The 23,728-nt window shown below is 39.0% G+C and overlaps 1 protein-coding gene across 3 annotated transcripts in view; it reads right to left on the reverse strand.

The window, feature by feature from the left end:
* The window catches only part of MICU2 (mitochondrial calcium uptake 2), a 94,287-nt gene that overhangs the window by 55,244 nt on the left and 15,315 nt on the right, over positions 1-23,728 (reverse strand). For all 3 annotated transcript variants that reach the window (XM_031655753.1, XM_031655754.1, XM_031655755.1), the window contains exon 2: positions 6,372-6,513. In XM_031655753.1, the coding sequence (XP_031511613.1) occupies positions 6,372-6,513 (142 nt within the window). The remainder of the gene's footprint in view (positions 1-6,371; positions 6,514-23,728) is intronic.

Here is a 23,728-nt window from a genome sequence, read left to right on the forward strand (position 1 = left end):
ATAAAGCTCATTATTTGATAGAGTAACTTCCCCATTTTTTTCCTTCTTTCAGAATATCTTTGCTAGTTCAGGCCCCGTGTTTTTCCATATCATTTTTCAAATCAGCTTGTCAAAAAACATGAACATACATACACACGTGTGCATACATGTGTGAGCACACATTTACCTACCCCATTGGGATTACTGCAATTACACTGAATTTATAGATTAGGGGTTACGAACTAGGCCAACAGGCCCAATTATGCTTGTAGAAATATCTAAGTAGCAGAATGTTCTGTAAAAATTTTCAATTTGAGTGCCTGTAACAACATCTAGACTCTAGTTAGCGATATAGCTTATCCCACCGACTATATTACATTGATTCGATTCAAAACTATTCTTTGACTGGTCCTATAAGTTTTTACATTTTCCACTTGGTCATCTAAATCATTCTTGCCTAGGGTTTTCTTCTAGTACCAAATACTCTTCTGAAGATGCCAGCTTCACTTTCATTGGTTGAAAACATTTTAAAATTTCTTTTCAGATTCCTTATTTGACCCATGTGTCATTTTAAAATGTGTCATTTAATCTCTAAATATTTTGGGATGTTTCAGCTATCTTTCTGTTACTGATTTCTAGTTTAAGTCTACTGTGGTCTAAGACCACATACTTTGTATGATTCCTATTCTTGTAAATTTTTTAAGTGTGTTTTATGACCCCAAATGTGGTCTATCTTGGTGAATGGTTCCAGGTTAGCTTCAGAATGTATATTCTGCTATCATTAGATGAAATATCCTATAAGTGTCAATTAGAGCCAGTTAATTGATGGTGTTATTCTATTCAGGTATATCCTTATTGGTTTTCCTTCTGCTGAATCTGTCAATCAAGGACAGAAGGCTCTTGAAATCTCCAAGTATAATAGAGCACATCCAAGAGCACATCTGTTTCTCCTTACAGTTCCGTCAGTTTCTGCCTCATGTGCTTTGATGCCCTGTTGTTAGGTACACATACATTATAGATAGGTATGTCTTCCTGGAGTACTCACCTATTAAAAAAAATCATTATGCAATGCTTCTTTCTATTCCCGATAATTTCCCTCACTCTTAAATCCAGTTTATCTGAAACCAGTATAGCTACTCCAGCCTTCTTTTGATTACTGTTAGCAATCTTTACATTTAAAGTGGGTTTCTTATAAACAACATGCATAAAATATACATCTACAGTGACTGTTGATATATCTGGATTGATATCTACCATATCTAACTATTGCACTTGAGTTTTGTTTCATTTTTTTTGTCTTCCACTCTTTTTTTGCCTTCTCTGGTTTTAGTTGAGTATTTTATATAACTTGATTTTCTCTCCTCTCTTAGAATGTCAATTCTATTTATTAAAAATATCTTTTTTAGTGGTGGTCCTAAAGTTTGCACTATATATTTGCAACTAATTTAAGTGCACTTTCAACTAACACTATACCACTTCATGGGTGGTACCAGTATCTTATAATAAAAGTATTCCCAATTCTCCCTCCCTGTCCCTTATACCATTGCTGTCATACATTTCACTTATCCATACAATTTGATCATCCAATATTGTGTTACTATTATTTTGATTAAACTGTTATCTATATCAATATTTTTTTTGAGACGGAGTCCTCTCTGTAGCTCCAGGCTAGGAGGCAGTGGCCGGATCTCAGCTCACTACAGGCCCTCGGGCCTCCCGGTTCACGGCATTCTCGCCTCAGCCTCCCAGTAGCTGGGACTACAGGCTCTCTACCACCTGCCCGGCTAGTTTTTTTGCATTCTTAGTAGGAGACTTGGGTCACCGTGTTAGCCAGGATGGTCTCGACCCTCCACCCTTTGATTCACCTGCCCTGCCTCCTCCCAAAGTGCTGGGATTACAGGCTTGAGCCACCGCGCCCGGCCCTATATCAATATTTTAAATGTGATTTAATTTTATATTCATGTATTCCTTTCCTAACTTAACTGTCTTCCTTTCTTCATGCCAAGTTCCTGATATATCATTTTTCTTCTTTTTGAAGAACATCTTTCTTCAAACAAACAAGAAATGTTTCTTTGAACATTTCTTGTAAATCAGATCTACTGGTGACAAATTCTCTCAAATTTGGTTTGTCTGAGAATGTATTTCTTTTTCACTTTTGAAGGATAATTTTCACTGGATCCAGAATTCTACATTGGTAAATTTTTCTTTCAAAATTTTAAATATTTTATCCACCCTCTTCTTGCTTAAAAAGAAATATGATACAATTCTTACCATTGTTTTTCTACAGATAAGGTGTTTTTCTTCTTTGGCTTCTGTCAAGATTTTTTTTCTCTTTCTTTTGTTCTTTAAAATTTTTCTAGCTGGGTGCGGTGGCTCACGCCTGTAATCCCGGCACTTTGGGAGGCCGAGGAGGGCGGATCACAAGGTCAGGAGATTGAGACCATCCTGGCTAACACAGTGAAACCCTGTCTCTACTAAAAATAAAAAAATTAGCCAGCTGTGGTAGCGGGTGCCTGTAGTCCCAGCTACTGGGAAGGCTGAGGCAGGACAATGGCGTGAACCCGGGAGGCGGAGCTTGCAGTGAGTTGAGATTGCTCCACTGCACTCCAGCCTGGGCGATAGAGTGAGACTTTGTCTCAAAAAAAAAAAAAAGAAAAGAAAAAATAATTTCTGCAGTTTGAATATGATATACCTAGACATTTCTTGATATTTATTCTGCTTGGTGTTTTCGTAAACTTCTTGAATCTATGGCTTGACATTTGTTAATAATTTTGGAAAATTCTCAGTCATTATTATTTCAAATATTTCTTTTCCTCTTTTTTTTCTGGTATTCCTGTTACTTATATGTTATATCTTTTGTAATTGACTCCTGCCTGGAATATCTCTGTTTTCTCTAGTCTTGTTCCCTTTGCTTTTCAAGTTGGGAAGTTTCTACTGACATATTTTCAAGCTCACTGATTCTTCTCTCCGCCAGATCCATTACACTGATGGGCCCAACAAATGCATTTTTTTTTTGAGTCAGGGTATTGCTCTGTCACCCAGGCTGGAGTGTAGTGGTGCAATCATAGTTTGCTGTAGCCTCAAACTCCTGGGCTCAAGTGATCCTCAGCCTCTGAAGTAGCCAGGACTACAGGTGTGTACCAACATACCTGGCTAATTTCAAACGCATTCTTCATTTCTTTTTTTTTTTTTTTTTTTTTTTTGAGACAGAGTCTCGCTTGTCGCCTAGGCTGGAGTGCAGTGGCTGATCTCAGCTCACTGCAAGTCTGGCCCCAGGCTTGAGCCATTCTCCTGCCTCAGCCTCCTGGAGTAGCTGGGACTATACAGGTGCCCGCCCCACCCTCTGGCTAGTTTTTTTTTTTTTTTTTTTTTTGTATTTTTTAGTAGAGACGGGGTTTCACCGTGTTAGCCAGGATGGTCTCGATCTCCTGACCTCGTGATCCATCCGTCTCGCCCTCCCAAAGTGCTGGGATTACAGGCTTGAGTCACCGCGCCCGGCCGCATTCTTCATTTCTGTAACACTATTTTTGATTTTGAGCATTTCCTTTTGGTTTGTTCTAAGAATTTCTCTGCCTCTGCTTACATTACATTAAGTGCTGTACACTTTTTCCACTGGAGCCCTTAGCATATTAATGTTATTTTAAATTCCTGGTCTGATAATTCCAAATATCTGCTATATATAAATCTGATACTGATGTTTGCTTTGTCTTTCCGGATTGTGCTTTTTCTTTTTAACACGCCTTGTGACTTTCTGGTTCTAAGTCAGGCATGATGTATTTGGTAAAAGTTACTGAGGTAGACTGGCCTTTTATGTTTATCTGGGTAGGAATCGGTTGTGTTTACTGTTTGCTGTAGTTGTAGGTGACAGAGGCTAAAATTTCCTCTGGTGCCTTTTTTTTTTTCCTCTCCTGTTGTCTTTTCTCTCCTTAAATAAAATCTAAGAGGTAAGTTCTTTCAGTCCTGCCTTATTATTGTACAGGGGACTGCTGTCGATGTGATGGTGAGGTGAAAAGGCAGGCAGGTCTCCTTAAATAAAATTTAAGAGGTAAGTTCTTTCAGTCCTGCCTTATTATTGTACAGGGGCCTGCTCTGTCGATGTGGTGGTGAGGTGAAAAGGGAGGTAGGTATTGTACAGTCCTATGATCAGCTGTCAGTCTCTTGGTCAGACTGTGTGACTGTGAAGGGATGTGCCCTTCAAAAGCAGTTCTCAGTTTTTTTGTTTCTCTGCTCCCTTTGGTGAGACAAGAAGGCCAGAGGGGGCTAGATTTGGGAATTTCCATCTCCCTAGGTTGGCTGGGCTCCAGTAAAAAAGTTTCTTTTCTATGCAGGCCTTTCTTAAGGAGAATGAAATACTCTGGGAGTGTCTAAAAATGGCTACTTTTCCCTCCCAATGAGGGAGCGGGGAGAGCATTTTTCTTAGCTCTTCACTGTGAGAATCTGGCAGAGTTCCGCAAGGTAAAAATCACAAAAGCGTATGGGCTTCTCTGTGGCTGGTTCCTCAGTAGTTGTTATCTCCCAAGCTAGTTCGCACTGAGATTCCAGCAATTAATTACCCTTCAAATATTCCTACCTGAAGCCGGCTCCAGTGGTGGGTTCTTAGTGGTTTCTGTCGGCAGTAAGCTGACTCTATGGATCTGCTTGCCTTCAGTTTCCAGCTCAAGTGTGACCTCAATTCTCTGATGAATCTAACAGGAATTCATGACGTCCAAGTGTTTCACATGTCAGAGGCTAAACTACTTTTTAATAGAAATCTTTTTGCATATCTTTGATTACTTATATTATGAACTTACTGCATTAATGTGGGTAAATATCTTTAAGGTTTCTAATATACACAAACTTCCCTGCAAAAAAGCTGTAATAAAATAACCTAGGCTGGGCAAGGTGGCTCATGCCTGCAATCTCAGCACGTTGGGAGGCCAAGGGGGGCAGATCACCTGAGGTGAGGAGGTTGAGACCAGCTTGGCCAACATGGTGAAACTCCGTCTCTACTAAAAACACAAGGCCAGGTGCGGTGGCTCACGCCTGTGATCCCAGCACTTCGGGAGGCCGGGGAGGGCAGATCATGAGGTCAGGAGATTGAGACCATCCTGGCAAACACGGTAAAACCCCGTCTCTACTAAAAAATACAAAAAATTAGCTGGGCGTGGTGGCACATGCCTGTAATCCCAGCTACTTGGGAGGCTGAGGCAGAATTGCTTGAACCCGAGAGGTGGAGGTTGCAGTGAGCCAAGATCACGCCACTGCACTCCAGCCTGGGTGACAGAGCGAGACTCCGTCTCAAAAAACAAACAAACAAACAAAAACAAAAATTAGCCAGGCACCTGTAATCCCAGCTATTCAGGAGGCTGAGGCAGGAGAATTGCTTGAACCCGGGAGGCAGAGGTTGCAGTGAGCCGAGATAGTGCCATTTCACTCCAGCCTGGGAGAGAGAGCAAGACTCTGTCTCAAACAAATAAAACCCTAAACATGTTTTTACCACCTTATTTTTCTGCTCAGAAACCTTCAATGCCATTCATCCCTGCCAAATACCATTCATCTGGTGGCTGGAAAGGGTCACTGAAGCTTTCTGGATAATCCGGACCTTATCTGTTTTTCAATTTCATCCCTCACTACTGCTTAAAGTAATCCTTTCGTTCCAGTGATTACTGAATTTATTGTCCCTAGAACACACCATGATCACTCATTTTGTTTTTGTTCGTCATCCCTCAATGTTTATAATGCTGTGCCAAGTTCTCTCGGCCTTTTTGAATTCAATCTATACTACGACGGCTCACCTTGCTCTCACCCATTTCAGCTGCTGCATGTTTATAGCGAGTGTTCCAGTACATTTAGGAAGGTGTCAGAACGCCAACAAGTTTTCATAGACTCCTTCTTCAACATGGGCACAGAGGATGGGGCCAAATCCACTCTATGCAAAGTGAGGACTGGTTTAGGTAATAAAACTAAGAATTTCTCAATTCTGAACAAATGTAAGTTGGCTGCTTATTAAATAAAATTATGTAATTATAGTTTTTCAACTTGTTTCTCATTTTTTTCAGGATTTTCTATCTGTGACATCATGACTGCTCTCCTAACTTCTCAAATCTAGTTTCATTTTTTTTTTTTTGGGCCCAATTTAAAACATGGATGAAGTAATTACTAATAACATATTTAGTGACAATTAAAACTTAAACTATTTTTCCTGTCTCTTTAGAGAAACCTATATACAAAACAACTATTTCAAGATAAATATAAAAGTATAAGTAGTGTCACAAGAAATGAAAAGTCTAAATAAGCAAATGCATGGTACAAAGATGATAATTAAAATGAAGAAAAGCTGTTATCAATCCTGAAAAACAGGTTTTTTCAGCCCTGAAGTTTAATTTTTTTAATTAAAAAAAGACCCAACTCACGTTCCATTTGCTCAAACATCACTGAGAAGAGGAAGTCTCGTGGTGTCATATAATATTCTCCTTCATGTTCGAGTGAAGAAAACTGCATGAAGCGCTGCTTACGAAGAGACAGTTTCCCTATTATTCCATGTTCAACATTTTTCTAAAAGAAAAACAAATTGCAATTTAAGATTTTTTTCAGTGTTATTCCCAGTCACTTCTAGGACAATCTTTAAAAATTAAGTTTCACGCTTGGATCTGACAATCCCCAAACTTTCCAAATCATTCATTTAACAAATATTAACTGAGTGCCCACTTTGCACTGAAGCTACAACAGTGAATTAGACTAACTTGAGGGAAGTGACATTCCAAAAAGGGAGAATGGCAATTAAAGAATAAATGTATAAAATAATACAAAACGGTAAGAAGTACTACAAAGAAATATAAAGCAGGATAAGAAAGGGATAAGGTGGTAATACCTTAAGATAGTCAGAGAAGGTCTTTCTAAAGAGGTAACATTTAGAGAGACTAAACGAGGTGGAGTTAGTGTGTCCTGGGGGCGTCTCTGGAAGAAAAGCATTCTAAGCAAGCACAAAGTCCATGAGGTGGGAACAAGTTTGGTGTGGTCGAGGAACAGCAGAAAGGCCAACGGTACCAGAGTGACTGAGGAAAGAAAGTGGCAGAAGAAAGTCAGGAAGGCAACAGAATATGCAAAGTTGTGCTTTCAAAAAGATAAAATATATCATATTAGATAAATAGCTTTGCTTTCAGAAATGTGAGAGAACCATGGGTAGAAAGAGCCAGAAGAAGAAGGATGGGTAAAATATTGTGGAATATATAGGAATATAGTGGAAGAGTCTGCACTTCAGGCAGTAGGACTTAGACCCTGACTAAATGCTAATGAAGACAGTACTGAAATCTTTATAAAGAACTTTTCGTTGAGCACTTTCTATATATTAGGCACTGTACTAATTAAGTATTCACAGAGATTATTTAGTTAATTCTCACAATAACTTTGAACAGTAGATACAGCAGTAGATACAGAAACTGAAAAGTAAATGGCAGAGGCAGGCTAAAAAGCTAGGTCTGACTCAAAGGGTTTTAATCTCTTAACAACCACACTATCCTCCTACACATGACTGGGCATTGTGAACTAGGGAGACTGGAGGAAGATGACACAGCAGTTAACAGGCACCTATGTCAATGCCTGAACCTTGATACAAGAACATATTATCTGTGAAATCCAATAGCAGGCTTTCATCCTGGATTGCTTTCCTGATGCACTGCTCTACGCAGTATCCTTCCTGGACATATCACCTACTTTTCACACTTAATACTGATTCTATAATTCTCCCTGACACACAGGCAATGTTCAGTGACTGCCGATCTGAATTGAAATGGGAAAAACATGAATTCCAGTTGCTTAAATCTCTCCAAATTCAAAGCTGTTCAAAGCCCTTCTTTTTGGCTGATTTCAGTTCTCTGACCAGTATTAACTTTCTCTCTTAATTAGACAATAGGCTTCCTTGAGCAGCTAGTTTTACACCTCTTTTGTGTTGTCAGTGCCTACCAGAATATTGCGCATGTAGAGAATATCAATAATATTGTAATGATCTGTACCCTTACCACCCCTTTGCCTTTCCTTTTCTTTTCCCTTAAGTGACTACTACAAAAATAACTCAAGGGGAATGTTTTAATTACATAAGTCCACACTTACCATCCCAGTAATCAGAAAACTAAATTTTATTGATGCTTTCTGAACATTTTATACGTGAGGCAAATATACATACATACACACATAGTAAACCTCTCACACTCTGCCTATAGAGTACAAAACTATCATCTGGAGATCATCACCATGGCAGACTGTAATCCTACCATCTCCCTTATGAAATATGCAGAGGAAGCCCCCAAGTCACCATCTCCTACTATTAGAGTCTTTCTCTTCATCCTAAGCCCCACCTTTTCTGAAGAAAACACTGAATTGAGCATTTACTAATTTGAGGAGACTCCAGGAAGAGGCAGAACGCATAAGAATCAAGGGGGCAACTCTGTAGTATTATAATATACTGTAGTATTATATATTAATATATAATACTCTGTATTATAGTATCTAACATTCATTAAGTATGTAGTAGATGCAGAGCAGGGTGCTGATATCTTTACACACCTGTTCTTACTCAATCTCCACAATGCCCTTAATAGTAGACACCATTTTTGTCATCTTCATTTTACCAAAAAAAAAAAAAAAAACAAAAAAAAACCGAAACACTTAAGGCTTGTGAAAGTTAACCAGCTTGCCTAGATTGTAAGTGATAGCATAGGCAGTATGACATCAACCCCACTGTCTCAACCACGATCCTATACTAGCTCCTGTTAGAATAATATAAATTAGGAAAATAGAAGCAGCAGTGTGGGTAATGGTAGCTGAGAAAGTTTTTCTGAAAAGAATAGGATTTAAGATAAACTTCAGAGAAAAATAACAAAGAACAGAACTAGAATTAGTCATCCTTTAGTCCCTGGGCTAACTGTTGTCCATTTCCTAAATGGTAGGTGTTACTTCTCTAGTTCAAATTTAAAGTAAGTAGGATGCACTGAATGTGTTTCTTTGCTACAACAAAATTTATGTAAGGAAAAAAAAAAAAGTATTGTTCTGAAATTACCAGAGCCTTTCTAATTCCAAGTTGATGAACCAACATAATTTTTTTTAGGTCATCTTTATTACACAGTAGTAGAATTTTAAAAGTACATTTTAAAGGATCACTAATATAATCAATGTGCATTCTATATTTATGCTTATTTCATAGAATTTGGAAGATTCATTTGCCAATGCCATTTTTAACCTTCTATTCATGTGTCAGGCTTAGCTTGCTTTACTTCATTTTTATAATAATTCTGATCAAATCTCAGACTTACCGGATAGATTTAATGGTCAAGAATGTAATAACCACAATATTGTTCCCAAGAAGAAAAAAGGTGCCTTATTATATCATTTCCACGAATGCACTGTAATAAAAAACAAGTCGTCTGTTTTTTGTCTATTTTTTCAACTAAACTCTTGAAGCATAAATTTCATCTTTGTTTCACTGTACTGTGGAAAGCATTTGGCCTGGTGCCTTATACATATTGGGACTATAACTGACATACGACATAGAATTTTAAGAGTTACAAGGGACTTAGAGATCATCTAGTCCAACACTTTTGTGCAAAGGACCAGAAGTCAGGTCTTTTGAGTTCCATACCATGTTTGGTTAACTAGTTTGCTTATTAACTACTTCAGATAAATGTTGGGAACAAGTGGCTAATGTCCAAATGCTGCTAATTTATAGCCTAAGGTAATGCATGTCAAATTATCCCTTATTAATAACCTTGAACAACTAAAAACATAGTTTACAACAAGCCTTTGGCAGAAAATGTAAACTATTTCCTAACTCTGTGTTCTCCTTTCTTTCTTCACCTCTTCCTTCCTTCTATCTGTGTGGTTTTCCTGATAACAGACGTGCGTGCTCTCTCTTTTCCCAGTTTTGTTTCTCTTCCCTCTTACGTTTCAGGTTGCTTTTGTTTGTTTTTGTTGCTGCTATTTTCATATTCCCTGAACTAACCATGTTGCTTTGGGTACTCATTTAATCTCTGTTGTCTCTTTTTCACTGTGGCATATTCGTGGTAGGTTAGGCTTGGTAAACTGAGCTAAGGCAAAGAAAATGGCTTGTAGACTTAAGTAAGTACAGTTAGCACATCAGTTTAGATGGGGAGGATCAGGAGGTATAATAAACGTCAAGATATCAAAGTTATTTGAGACCAGCCTGAGCAATGCAGTGAGACTCTGTCTCTATAAAAAGAATAGAAATTAAAATTTTTTTAAAAAATCAGAATTAGGCTGGGCGTGGTGGCTCACGCCTGTAATACCAGCACTTTGGGAGGCTGAGATGGGCAGATCACAAGGTCAGGAGATCGAGACCATCCTGGCTAACACAGTGAAACCCCGTCTCTACTAAAAATACAAAAAAATTAGCCAGGCGTGGTGGCGGTAGGCTGTAGTCCCAGCTACTCGGGAGGCTGAGGCAGGAGAACGGCGTGAACCCGGGAGGTGGAGCTTGCAGTGAGCCGAGATTGAGGTCGCGCCACTGCACTCCAGCCTGGGTGACAGCGCCAGACTCCTTCCAAAAAAAAAAAGAAAGAAAAAAAAATTATATCTAATAACAGTACAAATACAAATACCTAGCTTAATATTGTTTACGTATTAGGCAATGAAAAAGTTCATTAATTCATTCTCAAACATTTAAGAAACTGTTATGTGTCACTGTTCTGGGAATATATAGACAGATACTATGAAGTCTCCCCCTTAAGGAGTTTACAAAGGGAAGTGTTGGATAGCAAATAAACAGTTAAAAGTACTAGCTCTGAAATCAAACTGCTTGGGATTCAAATTCTAGTTATGTCACTAGGTATGTGACCTTGGACAAATTATCTCTCTGCACCTCACCTGACTCATTTGAAAAATGAGTAAAGGGACTCAAACTGCCTAGATTTAAATTCTAGTTCTGTCACTTGGGCAACATTACCCCTCAGTTGATCTGTGAAATGCAAAAAACAACAGTATCTATCTCAAAGTTTTTTTTTTTTTTTAAATGAGCCTTCAATGAAATAATATACATAAAACTCAGCATAGTGCCCAGCACACATTAAATGTTCTAGAAGGTTAGCCATTAGTATTATGATAGATAATTTTAACAAACGCTCTAAGAGAACTATACATAAATTCTATGAGAAGGCAGAGAGCCAATAAACTGCCTTATAGACTTAAGGTGAAACTACATCTCTACTAAAAATACAAAAGTTATCTGGGTGTGGTGGCATGTGCCGGTAACCCTAGTTATTCAGGAGGTTGAGGCAGGAGAATCACTTAAACCTGGGAGGCGGAGCTTGCAGTAAGCCGAGATCATGCCATTGCACTCCAGCCTGGGCAACAGAGCAAGACTCCGTCTCAAAAGAAAAAAAAAAAGAAAAAAAAAAAAGAAAGGCATTACAGAGTAGGAGATATTTAAACTGGATCTTAAAGGATGAGCAGGAGTTTGCCAAGACTGGGAACAATAGTAGAGCAAGCTATGCTAAAGTTGGCTCTGACATTTGGGGAGCCAGATTCATGATGCAGAGGATCTATGGGGTGTGTGACAAAAAATGGACAGAGGAAAGTAACAGCAGCCATACAATACTGCAAAGATCATCATGAATTTTGACATTTTCTTTTGTTAATCTATAAAATAGCCACCATATATGTAAGACACTGGAGCCTATATGGAAATTTGGAATTGGATATTTGATACCATGATTCAGCACTCTTAATCTACCTATCAATCTAATAAACTTGGTTAGTTTGAAAACCCTGCCGTATTAAAAACATTAAATTATAAGTGCTAGATTAAAGTACGCTAATGGCAGAAGGCAGACCTAACAGCCTGACAGTAAGGCAGGAGACAAAAATAATACAAAACAGTGACAAGTGAAATGAGTGACTGCAGCATAAACTTTAATCATTGAGGTTTATTAAGCCAGCTGTAGGCCGTGTCTGGGAAAAACATAAGCTACAAACACATCTGTGGCTGTTTTTCTGGAGGTTTTCAGGAGTTTTAGTATTTATACATTTATACATTTCCCTAAAATGGGGGAAGGCATGTAGGAAGAGGGGCAGGTAAGGGTAAGGCGAATGGTTACATTCCTGTGAGACTTCGGTTAGCGCCCAGTGAATCTACATTTTACAGAAGGTAAGGTGAGTGGAGACAAAGGCAGTAGTAGTTTTCTCTTTGTTCTTCCCCTGGGGAGATACATTTGTAATCGACATTATCAGTGTGGAATTTAACAGACTTTAGTTTTAGGAGCTAGACTTCGACTGTACACCTAAAGTTATAATTGGCATGCCCCTGTTTATGGGAGGCTAGCAAAGAATTTCCTTATGAATAGTCTGTGGGGTAGCCCTTCCCACATGCCTAAGGCTTTTTTCCTTTCCAGCAGGACCCTGCTTAAGTATTCTGTTGCATGATTCAGCCTCCAGGCTTAAGTTTGGGGGTCCTGGGATTTCAAATTTTTCTTTATAGTAGACGTAGCTGCAATTTCCTGGATCAATCAATGTTATTACATGCAATCAACAGCCCCAGGTCTATACATGGTGATGATCTTCTGTCCATGAGTAATTTATTATTAGGGAATATTAGAATGTAGAAAAATATGAAATACATTCTAGCTGTTTTTAATGTAAATAATAAAAAACAAACGTTTTCCTGTTTACACAGGTAATTTCAGTTACCTGGAAGATTCACATATACTACATGCCTCATACTCCACCTGATGCCATATAAATTCAACATTACTGTCTGATTTTACTATATATTCAAAGTACTTCATAGAATGTATGTTATATAAAAATACCAGGGCTGTATCTACATAAACTGAAAATAGAGCTGTAAGTGGAAACGTATTGTCTTTCAGAAAAACAAAGGTGTAGACAGTTTGGGGTTGTCAAACACTGTTAACTGTCAAATAAAATTAGACCACATGATGCAAATGCTTTCACCTTTCTGTTAACATGTACTTTTTAAAGAACTTACCACTAGTTTAGTCGTAGTCATAATGAGGTATCACTTTCAGGAAACGCACCTATATGAATAACAATTCAGTATGCTGACATACAAGTTTAGGGATTTCAGGGTGTCAAAAGAAACTGGACTGCTATCTCCTAGGACTAAGTCAATTCCTTACAAAGATAAAAAGTATTGTGTCCGGAATTTATTCCTTCTGGTGGGTTCTTTGTCGCGCCGCGGGCCTCGAGTTGAGTGTTAACAGCTCTTAAAGGTGGCGCCGGAGGAGCTATTCGCTCTTCATGGTGGGTTCGGAGTCTCACTGACTTCAGGAATGAAGCCCCCGACCCTCGACCCTTGTGGTGAGTGTTAACAGCTCTTAAAGTTGGTGGGGACCCAAAAAGTTAACAGCAGCAAGATTTATTATGAAGAGCTAAAGAACAAAGCTTCCACGGCCTTGAACGCGATCCCACGGGGCTGCTGCTGCTGGCTCCCGCGGCCCGCTTTCATTCCCTTATTTGGGCCCACCCATGTCCTGCTCATCGGTCCATTTCACAGAGTGCCGATTGGTGCATTTACAATCCCTCTAGCTAGACACAGAGCACCGACCCATGCATTTACAATCCTCCAGTTAAACACAAAAGTTTTCCAAGTCCCCACACGACCCAGAAGCCCAACTGGCTTCACCTCTCAGTATCGTAAGGCAAACTATAATTTTAAGCAATTTATTTAAGATGTAAATTGCTTGGCCGGGTGCGGTGGCTCACGCCTGTAATCCCAGCACTTTGGGAGGCCGAGGCGGGCGGATCATGAGGTCAGGAGATCGAGACCATCCTGGCAAACACGGTGAAATCCCGTCTCTACTAAAAATACAAAAAAATTTAGCCCAGCGTGGTGGCGGCGCCTGTGGTCCCAGCTACTCGGGAGGTTGAGGCAGGAGAATGGCGGGAACCCGGGAGGCGGAGCTTGCAGTGAGTCATGATCACAAGCCACTGCACTCCTTCCAGTCATGACAGAGTGAGACTCTGTTCTGCAACAAATAAATAAAATGAAACATATAATGGAAAATACACTTTATTGAAACCAAGACTTGTATTTACTACTCTATTTGCTGTCACCTTATTTATTTATTTATTTTTGAGACGGAGTCTTGCTCTGTCACCCAGGCTGGAGTGCTGTATCGGATCTCGCCCGCTCACTGCAAGCTCCCACTCGGGTTCCCCAACCATTCTCCCACCTCAGCCTCCCGAGTAGCTAGACCACAGGCTCTACCCTCGCCTGCCTAGTTTTGGTATTTTTGTAGAGACGGGTTTCACCGCGGTCAGCCAGGATGGTCTCGACCTCCTGACCTCGCGGATCCTCTGCCTCGGCCTCCCAAAGTGCTGGGATTACAGGCGTGAGTCATCACCGCCCACGCCACCTTATGCTTAAGCATTACCTAAGTATGAAGAATTCTAGAGGACCTCAGGGGAAACTGATCTGTTTTAGTTTCTCAGAAAATGTAAATAAGGTTAGAACCATAATGCCTTGATTGCTGGATTCAACAGTTTAAAAACTGCTGTCCAAGGAGTTAATAATTAAAAAAAAAAAAGTAGAGGATTAGACATAATTAAGATTATTCTGAAAAGGCACACATTGCCTTCATATATTATGTGGAGAAATAAAAGCAGTGGAATAAAAAGCATTAATCTTAACCTTTATCTGAAAGAGATTTCCTAAGTTGCTTCTACAAACCTATTCGGTTGGCAGTGTATACAGTTACATATAAATAACCAATGGACTGGCAGGAGAAGCAGCTGCCTGAGGAACTAGCTGGTCAGGAAGAGAGGAAGGGTATGGAATGCAGTGGTGGAGATCAAAGAGCTGCTGAGGGCCTGTTGGTGGCTGCCATCCTATCCCTACCCCAGATGCAACTTAGATGCATCTTCTGAGGTGGAAAGTGGTGGGAGTGGAGGGATGGATTCCTTCTATTGCCATGATTTGCTTCTCAAACCTGCATCTACTACTAAATATATGGAAAAAGAGGAGTAGAAGAAATGCTGGGATTTGGGGCTATACTGAACACATGAGAACCATCCACATGGTTCTAGTTAGATATAAAATGCTCCATGGATTTCAAGGATTACTTGTAATACAGTAAAAAATGTGACAAAGGAATTAAGAGCAATGAGTGATGTGAACTGGATAAAAGAGATCTTTGAAAGCTGATGACTTCTGTTAAAACATTTCACTAGTTTATTGCCTTTAAAGCAACAGGTGCTTCACCACTCTGTCTCTACTTTTTATCCATGAAGTGACATATTGGAAAAAGTTAGTTCTCTGTTCTTTGTTTAACATTCTTTGGTCTCCACATTTCTCAGGAAGAAAGTGAGAAAAGAAAGGGCCTTCCCTATAGCTTTCAATATATATACACGGCATTAGCCAAAATATAGTGAGACCTATTCATTTGGGGCCCTTATTTTGGAATTTGTAATAATCTGGATAAAATATAAAATTGTTCTGTTGTCTTTGAACTTTCTGTGGTGTAACTGGATGACTATCCCACCTTCTTAAAGAAACGTTTACAATCAGAAATTTTCATTTCATTAGACACAACTTTTCCATTTTGTTCTGAATTAGGGAGATTTTATTGTATATGAAACAAAATACTGCCAGACTAAATTAAAAATATTCACTGCATAAGCTATGCCTCACAATACATTCTACAAAATGACAGCCAATAAGACAACTGTCATTCCTGGGAAACCTGGAAGCTCTGGGAACTACTCTCTCTGGCTTCTGAAATATCGTCTGATCTATGATGGTCTAGTCTAGACTTTGTCCCAGAGACTGAAGAAAGCTAGCATGGCTTGTTTTAGATGAGGATGGTAAGATGAAATGGCATATGCTTACACACACAGACACACATAATTTTTTTTAACCCCATAGATTTCTATCTGGAGAACAGTGGCCACTGTCAGGGGATGCTGATGAGTAAAGAAACAAGCATCTTCCCTTCCAGTGCTTTCTCTTTCCTGATTAAGTAACTGAACAGAGTACTCATTTTTGCTTCTTCCATAATTACCTTCCAAGAGGTACATCATAACTACATATATTTCTGTTTCTGTTTGAAACAAAAAGTTTAAACTAAAAAAGTTTAAACTAGGTTTCGAATTAAAAAAAAAAAAGACTAGGCCAGGTAGGATAGCTCACGTCTGTAATCCCAGCATGTTGGGAGGCCAAGGCAGGAGCCCAAGAGTTCAAGACCAGCCTGGGCAACATGGCAAAACATCGTATCTACAAAAAAACACACAGATTAGCTGGTCATGCTGGCTCACACGTGTGGTCCCAGCTACTTCGGAGGCTGAGGTGGAGATGGGCGGATCGCTTGAGCCTCGGAGGTCAAGGCTCCAGTGAGCTGAGATCGCACCACTGCACTCCAGCCTTAGTGAAAAAATAAGACTCTGTCTCAAAAAAAAAAAAAGGCCTTAATTTAAAATCTCAATACTCCCACCAAGGTATCATCAGTCTCATTTATGGCAACTACAACTAAATTTTTCTTAAGAATTGAATGAGCTACTTTAGTTTATTTTCCTCCACAGGAGAAGGTAAACTACTACTTGTGAAGTCTCTACAACTACTCAACCTTATCACCTTATTTAATAAAACTGTCTCCCATGACCAAACATCTTACAGAAACAAAATGGTGGGTGAAGAGGCACTCACTCCCTAGTGGGGAAGGCATAACAGGTGATGTTAGAGCAGAAGTATGAAAGGAACAACACGCATTTAGCAAATGTGTATGTTCCACAAGGATAAATTTAAGTATTTTTCACACATTATTTCTTAACCATGATATTTTGATTTCTTACTTTTCACAATGAGATATGCACCAGACTAACATTTTTCAATGTTATATAAATAAATCTGAATAGAAAACTAGCAACAGGTCTGGTATCTTGATTTATCTTGACTGTGAGCTCTCTTTTCTGGGCAGCTGAGAAGTAGACGCTGAGCAGTAACAAGGAACTTCTGTGATATGAGCTCTAATTTCAGGAATCTTATGTACCCATGCGAAAAGGTTTCCTGGAAACTGAGACCTTCAAGTAAGTGGTGCTGTCGGGGGGCTGAGCCATAAACAGAGGCTACCACTAGGGATAACGACATTTAGGATATTATATCCTATAATATATGACACAGTATGAAGCAAAGAGGAGATGGATTAAAGGATCCCTCTCTTCTTCCTTTTAGCCCTTCTTGGGGAACAGCTGCAGTCTGTAGCTGTATTTTACAGTTTGTGACTGCAGTAGAAAAGTGATTCATTCATATAGTATTTTGCCCTGCTCCCACATTTTCTGTGACCCACTCAGACTTCCATATCCCAGTCCTCAGCAAATGGCTGTCACCTCCATGTGCTTCCCCAGCTTATAGGAAACTGACAGTGAGGATTCTTAAAGCTCATGGCTGAACACTGACTGAGAGCAGTTTGCCTATCATCAAATCTCTCATGCCCCACCTCAACCCTATACAAAATTTGCTTAAATAGTGAAATTATTTTTTATAAAGCCCTGCAATGTATGTTGATTGCATACAAATAGATTTTTTTTTGAGACGGAGTTTTGCTCTACAAACAGAACAATTTTATCCAAAACAAAAATTGAACAAAAAATTTTAAAACTTTCAGGTAAATGGAATAACGAAGGTTTGAATTCAGCAGATTTGCAAATTTCTTACTTAAAAAATTATATTTCTTTTAAAAAAATTCCATTGATAGTATTTTTTTCTGAATTGGTCTTTGTACAATTCAGAAAACAAAACAAAATGTGTGTAAAACAAATATTGTACTAGCTCTCTTCAATGTCAATCTCAGTTTTGATCACTGTTAACAAGATTGTCCTAAAACAGATTTGACTTGCTGGGGTGTCCTTAGAGCTTCAGTATTCACTTGACTGACTTATATTAACTTCAGTAAACCTTTCCAAAAGACAGATTAAATAACCACTTACCTGCCTCTGACTAATTAAAACACCTTACGAAGCTAAGCATGTAATATAGCCCCCTTTTTAATTTGGCTAACTTACTTGTTAACAGTTAATTTTGGGCTGGGGTTGGTGGCTCATGTCTATAATCCCAGGACTTTGAGAGGCTGAGGGGAAAGGATCAGCTCAGGCCAGGAGTTGTAGACCAGCCTGGGCAACATAGCAAGACCCTGTTTCTACAAAAATTTAACAAATAAAAAAATCACCCAGATGAGGCCGGGCGTGGTGGCTCACACCTGTAATCCCAGCACTTTGGGAGGCCGAGGCAGGTGGATCACAAAGTCAGGCACTCAAGACCAGTGGCCAACATGGTAAAACCCTGTCTCTACAAAAATACAAAAAAATTAGCTGGGTGTGGTGGTGTGCACCTGTAATCCCAGCTATTTGGGAGGCTGAGGTGGCAGAATCGCTTGAACCCAGGAGACAGAGGTTGCAGTGAGCCAGGATCATGCCATTGCATTCCAGCCTGGATGACACAGCGAGACTCTGTCTCAAAAAAAAAACTACCCAGATGTGGTGGCACACACCTATAGTCCTAGCTACTGAGGAGGCTGAGGTAGGAGGATCACTTGAGCTCACAAGTTCAAGGTAACCAGGAGCTATAATTGTGCCACTGCACTCCAGCCTGGGTGATAGATTTTGTCTCTAAAAAAATAAAATAAAATAAATTAATTAAAAGAAAAAAACTCCAGTAGTTATCTCCTCTAGGAGTCCTTCCAGAAGCACCTATTTTGGGTTAGGTGTCCTCCCTTGTGGGCATATAGAACCCTGAGTAAGTTTTTTATCAAAGCTCTAGTAACCCTGCACTGAAATTGCCTGTTTACTACATTGCAGTCCTCAAGAATAGAAAGTATCTTTTTTTTATTCTGTATCTCCAGTGCCTAGTGCATGGCTAACATGATAACATTCATGGGTTTTTATGAATGGGAATCAATTCCAAACTCAAAAGGTGTCCTTAAAAAATAATCTTAGAGCTGAGCTTCCAGGCGCAGTGGCCCACGCCTGTAATCCCAGCACTTTGGGAGGCCGAGGCGGGCGGATCACGAGGTCAGGAGTTCGAGACCAGCCTGGCCAACACAGTGAAACCCCGTCTCTACTAAAAATACAAAAAATTAGCAGGGCATGGTGGTGACACCTGTAATCCCAGCTACTCGGGAGGTTGAGGCAGGAGAATGGCTTGAACCTGGGAGGCGGAGGTTGCAGTGAGCCGAGATCGCGCCATTGCACTACAGCCTCAGCAAGAGAGTGAGACTCCGTCTCAAAAAAAAAAAAAAAAAAAGTAATAATAATTTTAGAGCTGGGCTTGGTGGCCCACGCCTGTAATCCCAGCACTCTGGGAGGCTGAGGCAGGAAGACTACTTGAGCCCAGGAGTTTGAGACTAGTCTAGGGAACACAAGAAGACCCCATCTCTACAAAAAATTTAAAAAATTAACTCAGGCATGGTAGCACATGCCCGTGGTCCCAGCTACTCAGGAGGCTGAAGTGGGAGGATCACTTGTGCCTGGGAGGTCAAGACTGCAGTGAGCCAGTGAGCCATGATTGTGCCACTGGACTCCAGTCTAGGTGACAGACTGAGATCCCATCTCAAAAAAAAAAAAATGTTTAGTCTGTGAACCAATATGCAAAAGTGGGTTATGCTGATGTATTTTAAAGCCTTATTAATAATTTATTAAAATATCTTTAGACAGCCAGGTATATACTCTGCTATGTGCAACCTCACTAAAGATACACACAAATAGGGGCCCTTCTGTTTCCCTTTAACTGTAAATTACTGTATATTGCTAATTACTTTAGATTTTAAAAATGCCTTTGTAACAAGAGGAAAGAGGTAAAGCCACTGACAGGTGGTGGCAGTGTTAATTGTACCAAAGGATATTGCCTTAATTTTTGCTTAGCATAGAAATCATGGAATCTTAGAAACAGAATGCTCTGAAACTGGATTACACCAGCTGCTTCACATTCTCCTTCTGTAAATCTGAATGAATGACTTGATGGATTTCAGGCCTTATACCATGGTTGATTAAGGTTTTAGTGGAGTTTTTCAGCTTCATCTTGGAGTACACTGACAGACTGTAATGAAATATTTCTAAGATAAAATTCTGCTAATAAAATGTACTTACAGGAAATGAGCAGAGAATGAGCCACATATTATATCAAAACAGGTAGTTTACTAGCAAAGGTACAAAGACACATGCAATTCATATTTCTGTTCATGTTTATAAATTAAATCACCAGTAAATAAACATATAAATTGCACAATACAAAAATAAAGTAATACAGATATGATTATATAATATTCTGGCAAATTAATGTATTATTTAAGCAAAGTTCTGCTTTTTTTGTTTTTTGAGATGGAGTTTCATTCTTGCTGCCCAGACTGGAGTGCAATGGTCCAATCTTGGCTCACTGAGACCTTCGCCTCGCAGGTTCAAGAGATTCTCCTGCCTCAGCCTCCTGAGTAGCTGGGATTACAGGCTCCCACCACCACGCCCAGCTAATTTTTTGTATTTTTAATAGAGAACAGGTTTCACTATATTGGCCAGGCTGGTCTTGAACTCCTGACCTCAGGCGATCCACCTGCCTCAGCCTCCCAAAGTGCTGGGATTACAGGCATGAGCCACCGCGCCCGGCTCAAAGCTCTGCTTTATATCAGTTATGAACAAATATAGAGCAAATCATTGAAGATCTAGAACAAATTTGCCAAAGTCTCCCTTTCCGCTTTCACCTTATTCTTTTTGAAATATTTCATAAGATATCCATGGTCTCAAAAAACAGATACATTAAATATATGATCCACTAAAATACATCATTAACTGAAAAAAAAAATCCATGCTCTCAGTAATATCTGAGGATACTTTAACAGTGAAGATTCTAAAAAATGTCATTGCAGAATCTGCAGTATAACGACTGAAAAACCAAACAAGTTTTGTGGGGTTTTTTGGTTATTTTTCTGTTTTGCTTTACAGTAGCACCAAGCATAACTAAAGTAAAACTACTACTAAATACGTAGAAAATCATTTCTCACTTTACTATTTCAATTGCCACCACTACCAGAATCAGGGTCACTTTTCCCTTCAACCGCCTCTACCCATTTTTCTTTTACAACAGTTGGTGTCAAATGGAGAAATGTGAGTGCTACATCTTAACCTCAAGCACAGAAAGCAGTATAAAATTATGCCAGCGAATCATATACTAAGTAAAATTGTTAGCATTTGCCCAGGCAGCAGTGAGGTCTATAGCAAATATAAGGTTCTCTGGTGCAGGTTAAAGAAAAATCTTTACCTTGATCCCCAAGAATTTTGGAATCTTATAAGAGAAACAAAACCAGTGAAAACTTGCACTTTATAAGCTGTTACATACATACTTTTAAGGGTAGGCATGGACAGAACTAGCATTTGGGTAATCTTTCCCTTTTAAAACTTGTTGGCAAATCTACTCCTGTGTCTTTATAACCAAGAATAATCCTAGTTAGATCTTGGGAAGAGAGTGGAGCAGATATTTGTAGACTAGAACAGACAGGGCCTGATATTCTACAATGATCCAGGCAACCTAAATCTCCAACCTTGAATTGCTTGGGAAGTACGGAAGAGTAACTCTTAAATATCTGAAAACTCGAATGAATTTTGTCACTCTGTTTAGTCTAAAATTAGTTTATAAATATGTATGGGCTATTGTTTAGTCTCTTAACTTATAACTTTATAAAACTTCATGTAAGTAACAAATATTATTACCAGTATTCCTGAAATTATGGGTAAACTCCTCAGGCTGTGAGAACTTGAATACCCCAACTTACTTACAGGCTTGAGGACCAATAAACTTGAAGAAGCTCCCTTGAACAATGAAGGCTAGTGGCAACAAAGGTGTCTGATCCATTTATAAAGGTGTAAACAGGATAAGCTAGTAAAACATGGCTAACTGGGTTAGAATAGAGAATGTACAGAGTCAGAACAAAAGAGATGAACTGGTGAAGAGCAAGAGGCAAACATCATCAATTCCCTGATCTGAAGGTAACAGCATGTAAAAGTTAGAGCAATACAATGACATAATCAAAGCAGTGAAGTGGAAAATAATTTTAGATCTAGCCTTTGAAACATTTTATAATGTGAAGGATAAATATTAAGAACCAGGAAGGGACAAGGATGTAACCTGAAAATTTAGAGCAGAAGTTCTGCAACCTCCACCTCCTGGGTTCAAGCAATTCTTGTGCCTCAGTTTCTTGAGTAGCTGGGATTACAGGAATGCACCACTATGCCAGGGTAACACTTGTATTTTTAGAGACAGGGTTTCACCGTGTTGACTAGGTTGGTCTCAAACTCCTGGCCTCAAGTGATCCACCCACCTCGGCCTCCCAAAATGCTGGGATTACAGATGTGAGCCACTGCTCTGCCTATAGCAGAGGTTCTTAACCTCACATGACATAATCACACTTCTGGTATTCATAACTCCCTGAAATCTGTGTGAAACATGCATGTGCATTTTTTTTGGGAAAGAGCGTATGTAACTTACCACATAATCAGATTCACACCCTATTCAAAGTTCAGGAAAAATGACAAAGATGAATGATAAACGGTAAAATACAATGATTAGTAAAATAAAATTTCCCTATTTTAAGTATGCACGTTAGAATAATGTATATAGTTAATGAAGTTTAAACAGCTGAGATGAATATTTGACTCAATCCCTTTTTGATATCTAGCAGTAAAGGTCTCTTTTAAAATTTAAATGGAAAGAGCTTCCCCAACATGACTAAGTATGAAATGTAAAATCTATTAATTCCAGGTCATCTAAAAATGTCACCAGCTAAAGCAGATTAATTAAAATAAAGAATACACACAACTGCTGTCTAGCACAAATAAAGCAAGGAACTACAAGAAATCATTGCTACACAAAATTTTGGAATAAAAGCTTGGTCTTTAACAAAACCTTACATGCATATCTGCATAATTCTGAATTTTGTTTTCACTATACCTTTTCCTGGATGTGGCAACAAAGCCACTGCGGGGTGTCTTCTCCTGCTCTATATAAGAAAGCAGCCATCACATTAAGTATGACAAATACAGCTTTTAGTAGAGAAACAACTAAAGAGAAATATGGGTGACAAGAGACTGGAGAGCAAGGAGACAGGGCAAAGGCTAGTCTCCAAAAGGGCCTGGACAGCTCAGTTTCCCTCTAACGACACGATGTGGAACTACAATAATCATTTCTCAGCTTCAGCACCAATAGCGTTATTTCCAATAAAAAATCTATCTACTCAAGATACAACAGCCAAAACTTTAATAGTAACTAGTCTTCTCAAGTCATCATAGGAAAAGGATGGTTTTTACAAGTGTCCTTTGACTTTTTCCCTAATTTTTCTATAATATACACGTATTTCAATAAGAAAAAAAGCCAACGTAAGTAATTTTTAAAAAAGAATTGAGAAACAAGCAACAGTTCTAGCCTCCTTCCTGATATATATCAAAGAATTTCAGTAATCATAATATTGTTAGATATGAGTTCTAAATTTCTCTTCAAAGAATCAATATGTACGTTCAATTATTTGCTTTCTACTTTTAAACCTAACTTCTTTCTTTTTATTTTTTAATTTTTATTTGTTTTTAAACTTCAATTGAAATCAACCATTTTCGATTTCCAGAGAGTTGCAAAGATGGTACACGAAGTTCCCATATGCCCTTCAGCCAGCTTCATTCGATGTTAACATCTTACATTACATGATGTTAACATCATGGTACATTTATCCAAAACTAACAGATTAACATTGGTACAATACTATTAACTGAATGGCCG

Source organism: Papio anubis, chromosome 15 (genome assembly GCF_008728515.1).
Source record: "Papio anubis isolate 15944 chromosome 15, Panubis1.0, whole genome shotgun sequence".
NCBI classification, from domain to species: domain Eukaryota; kingdom Metazoa; phylum Chordata; class Mammalia; order Primates; family Cercopithecidae; genus Papio; species Papio anubis.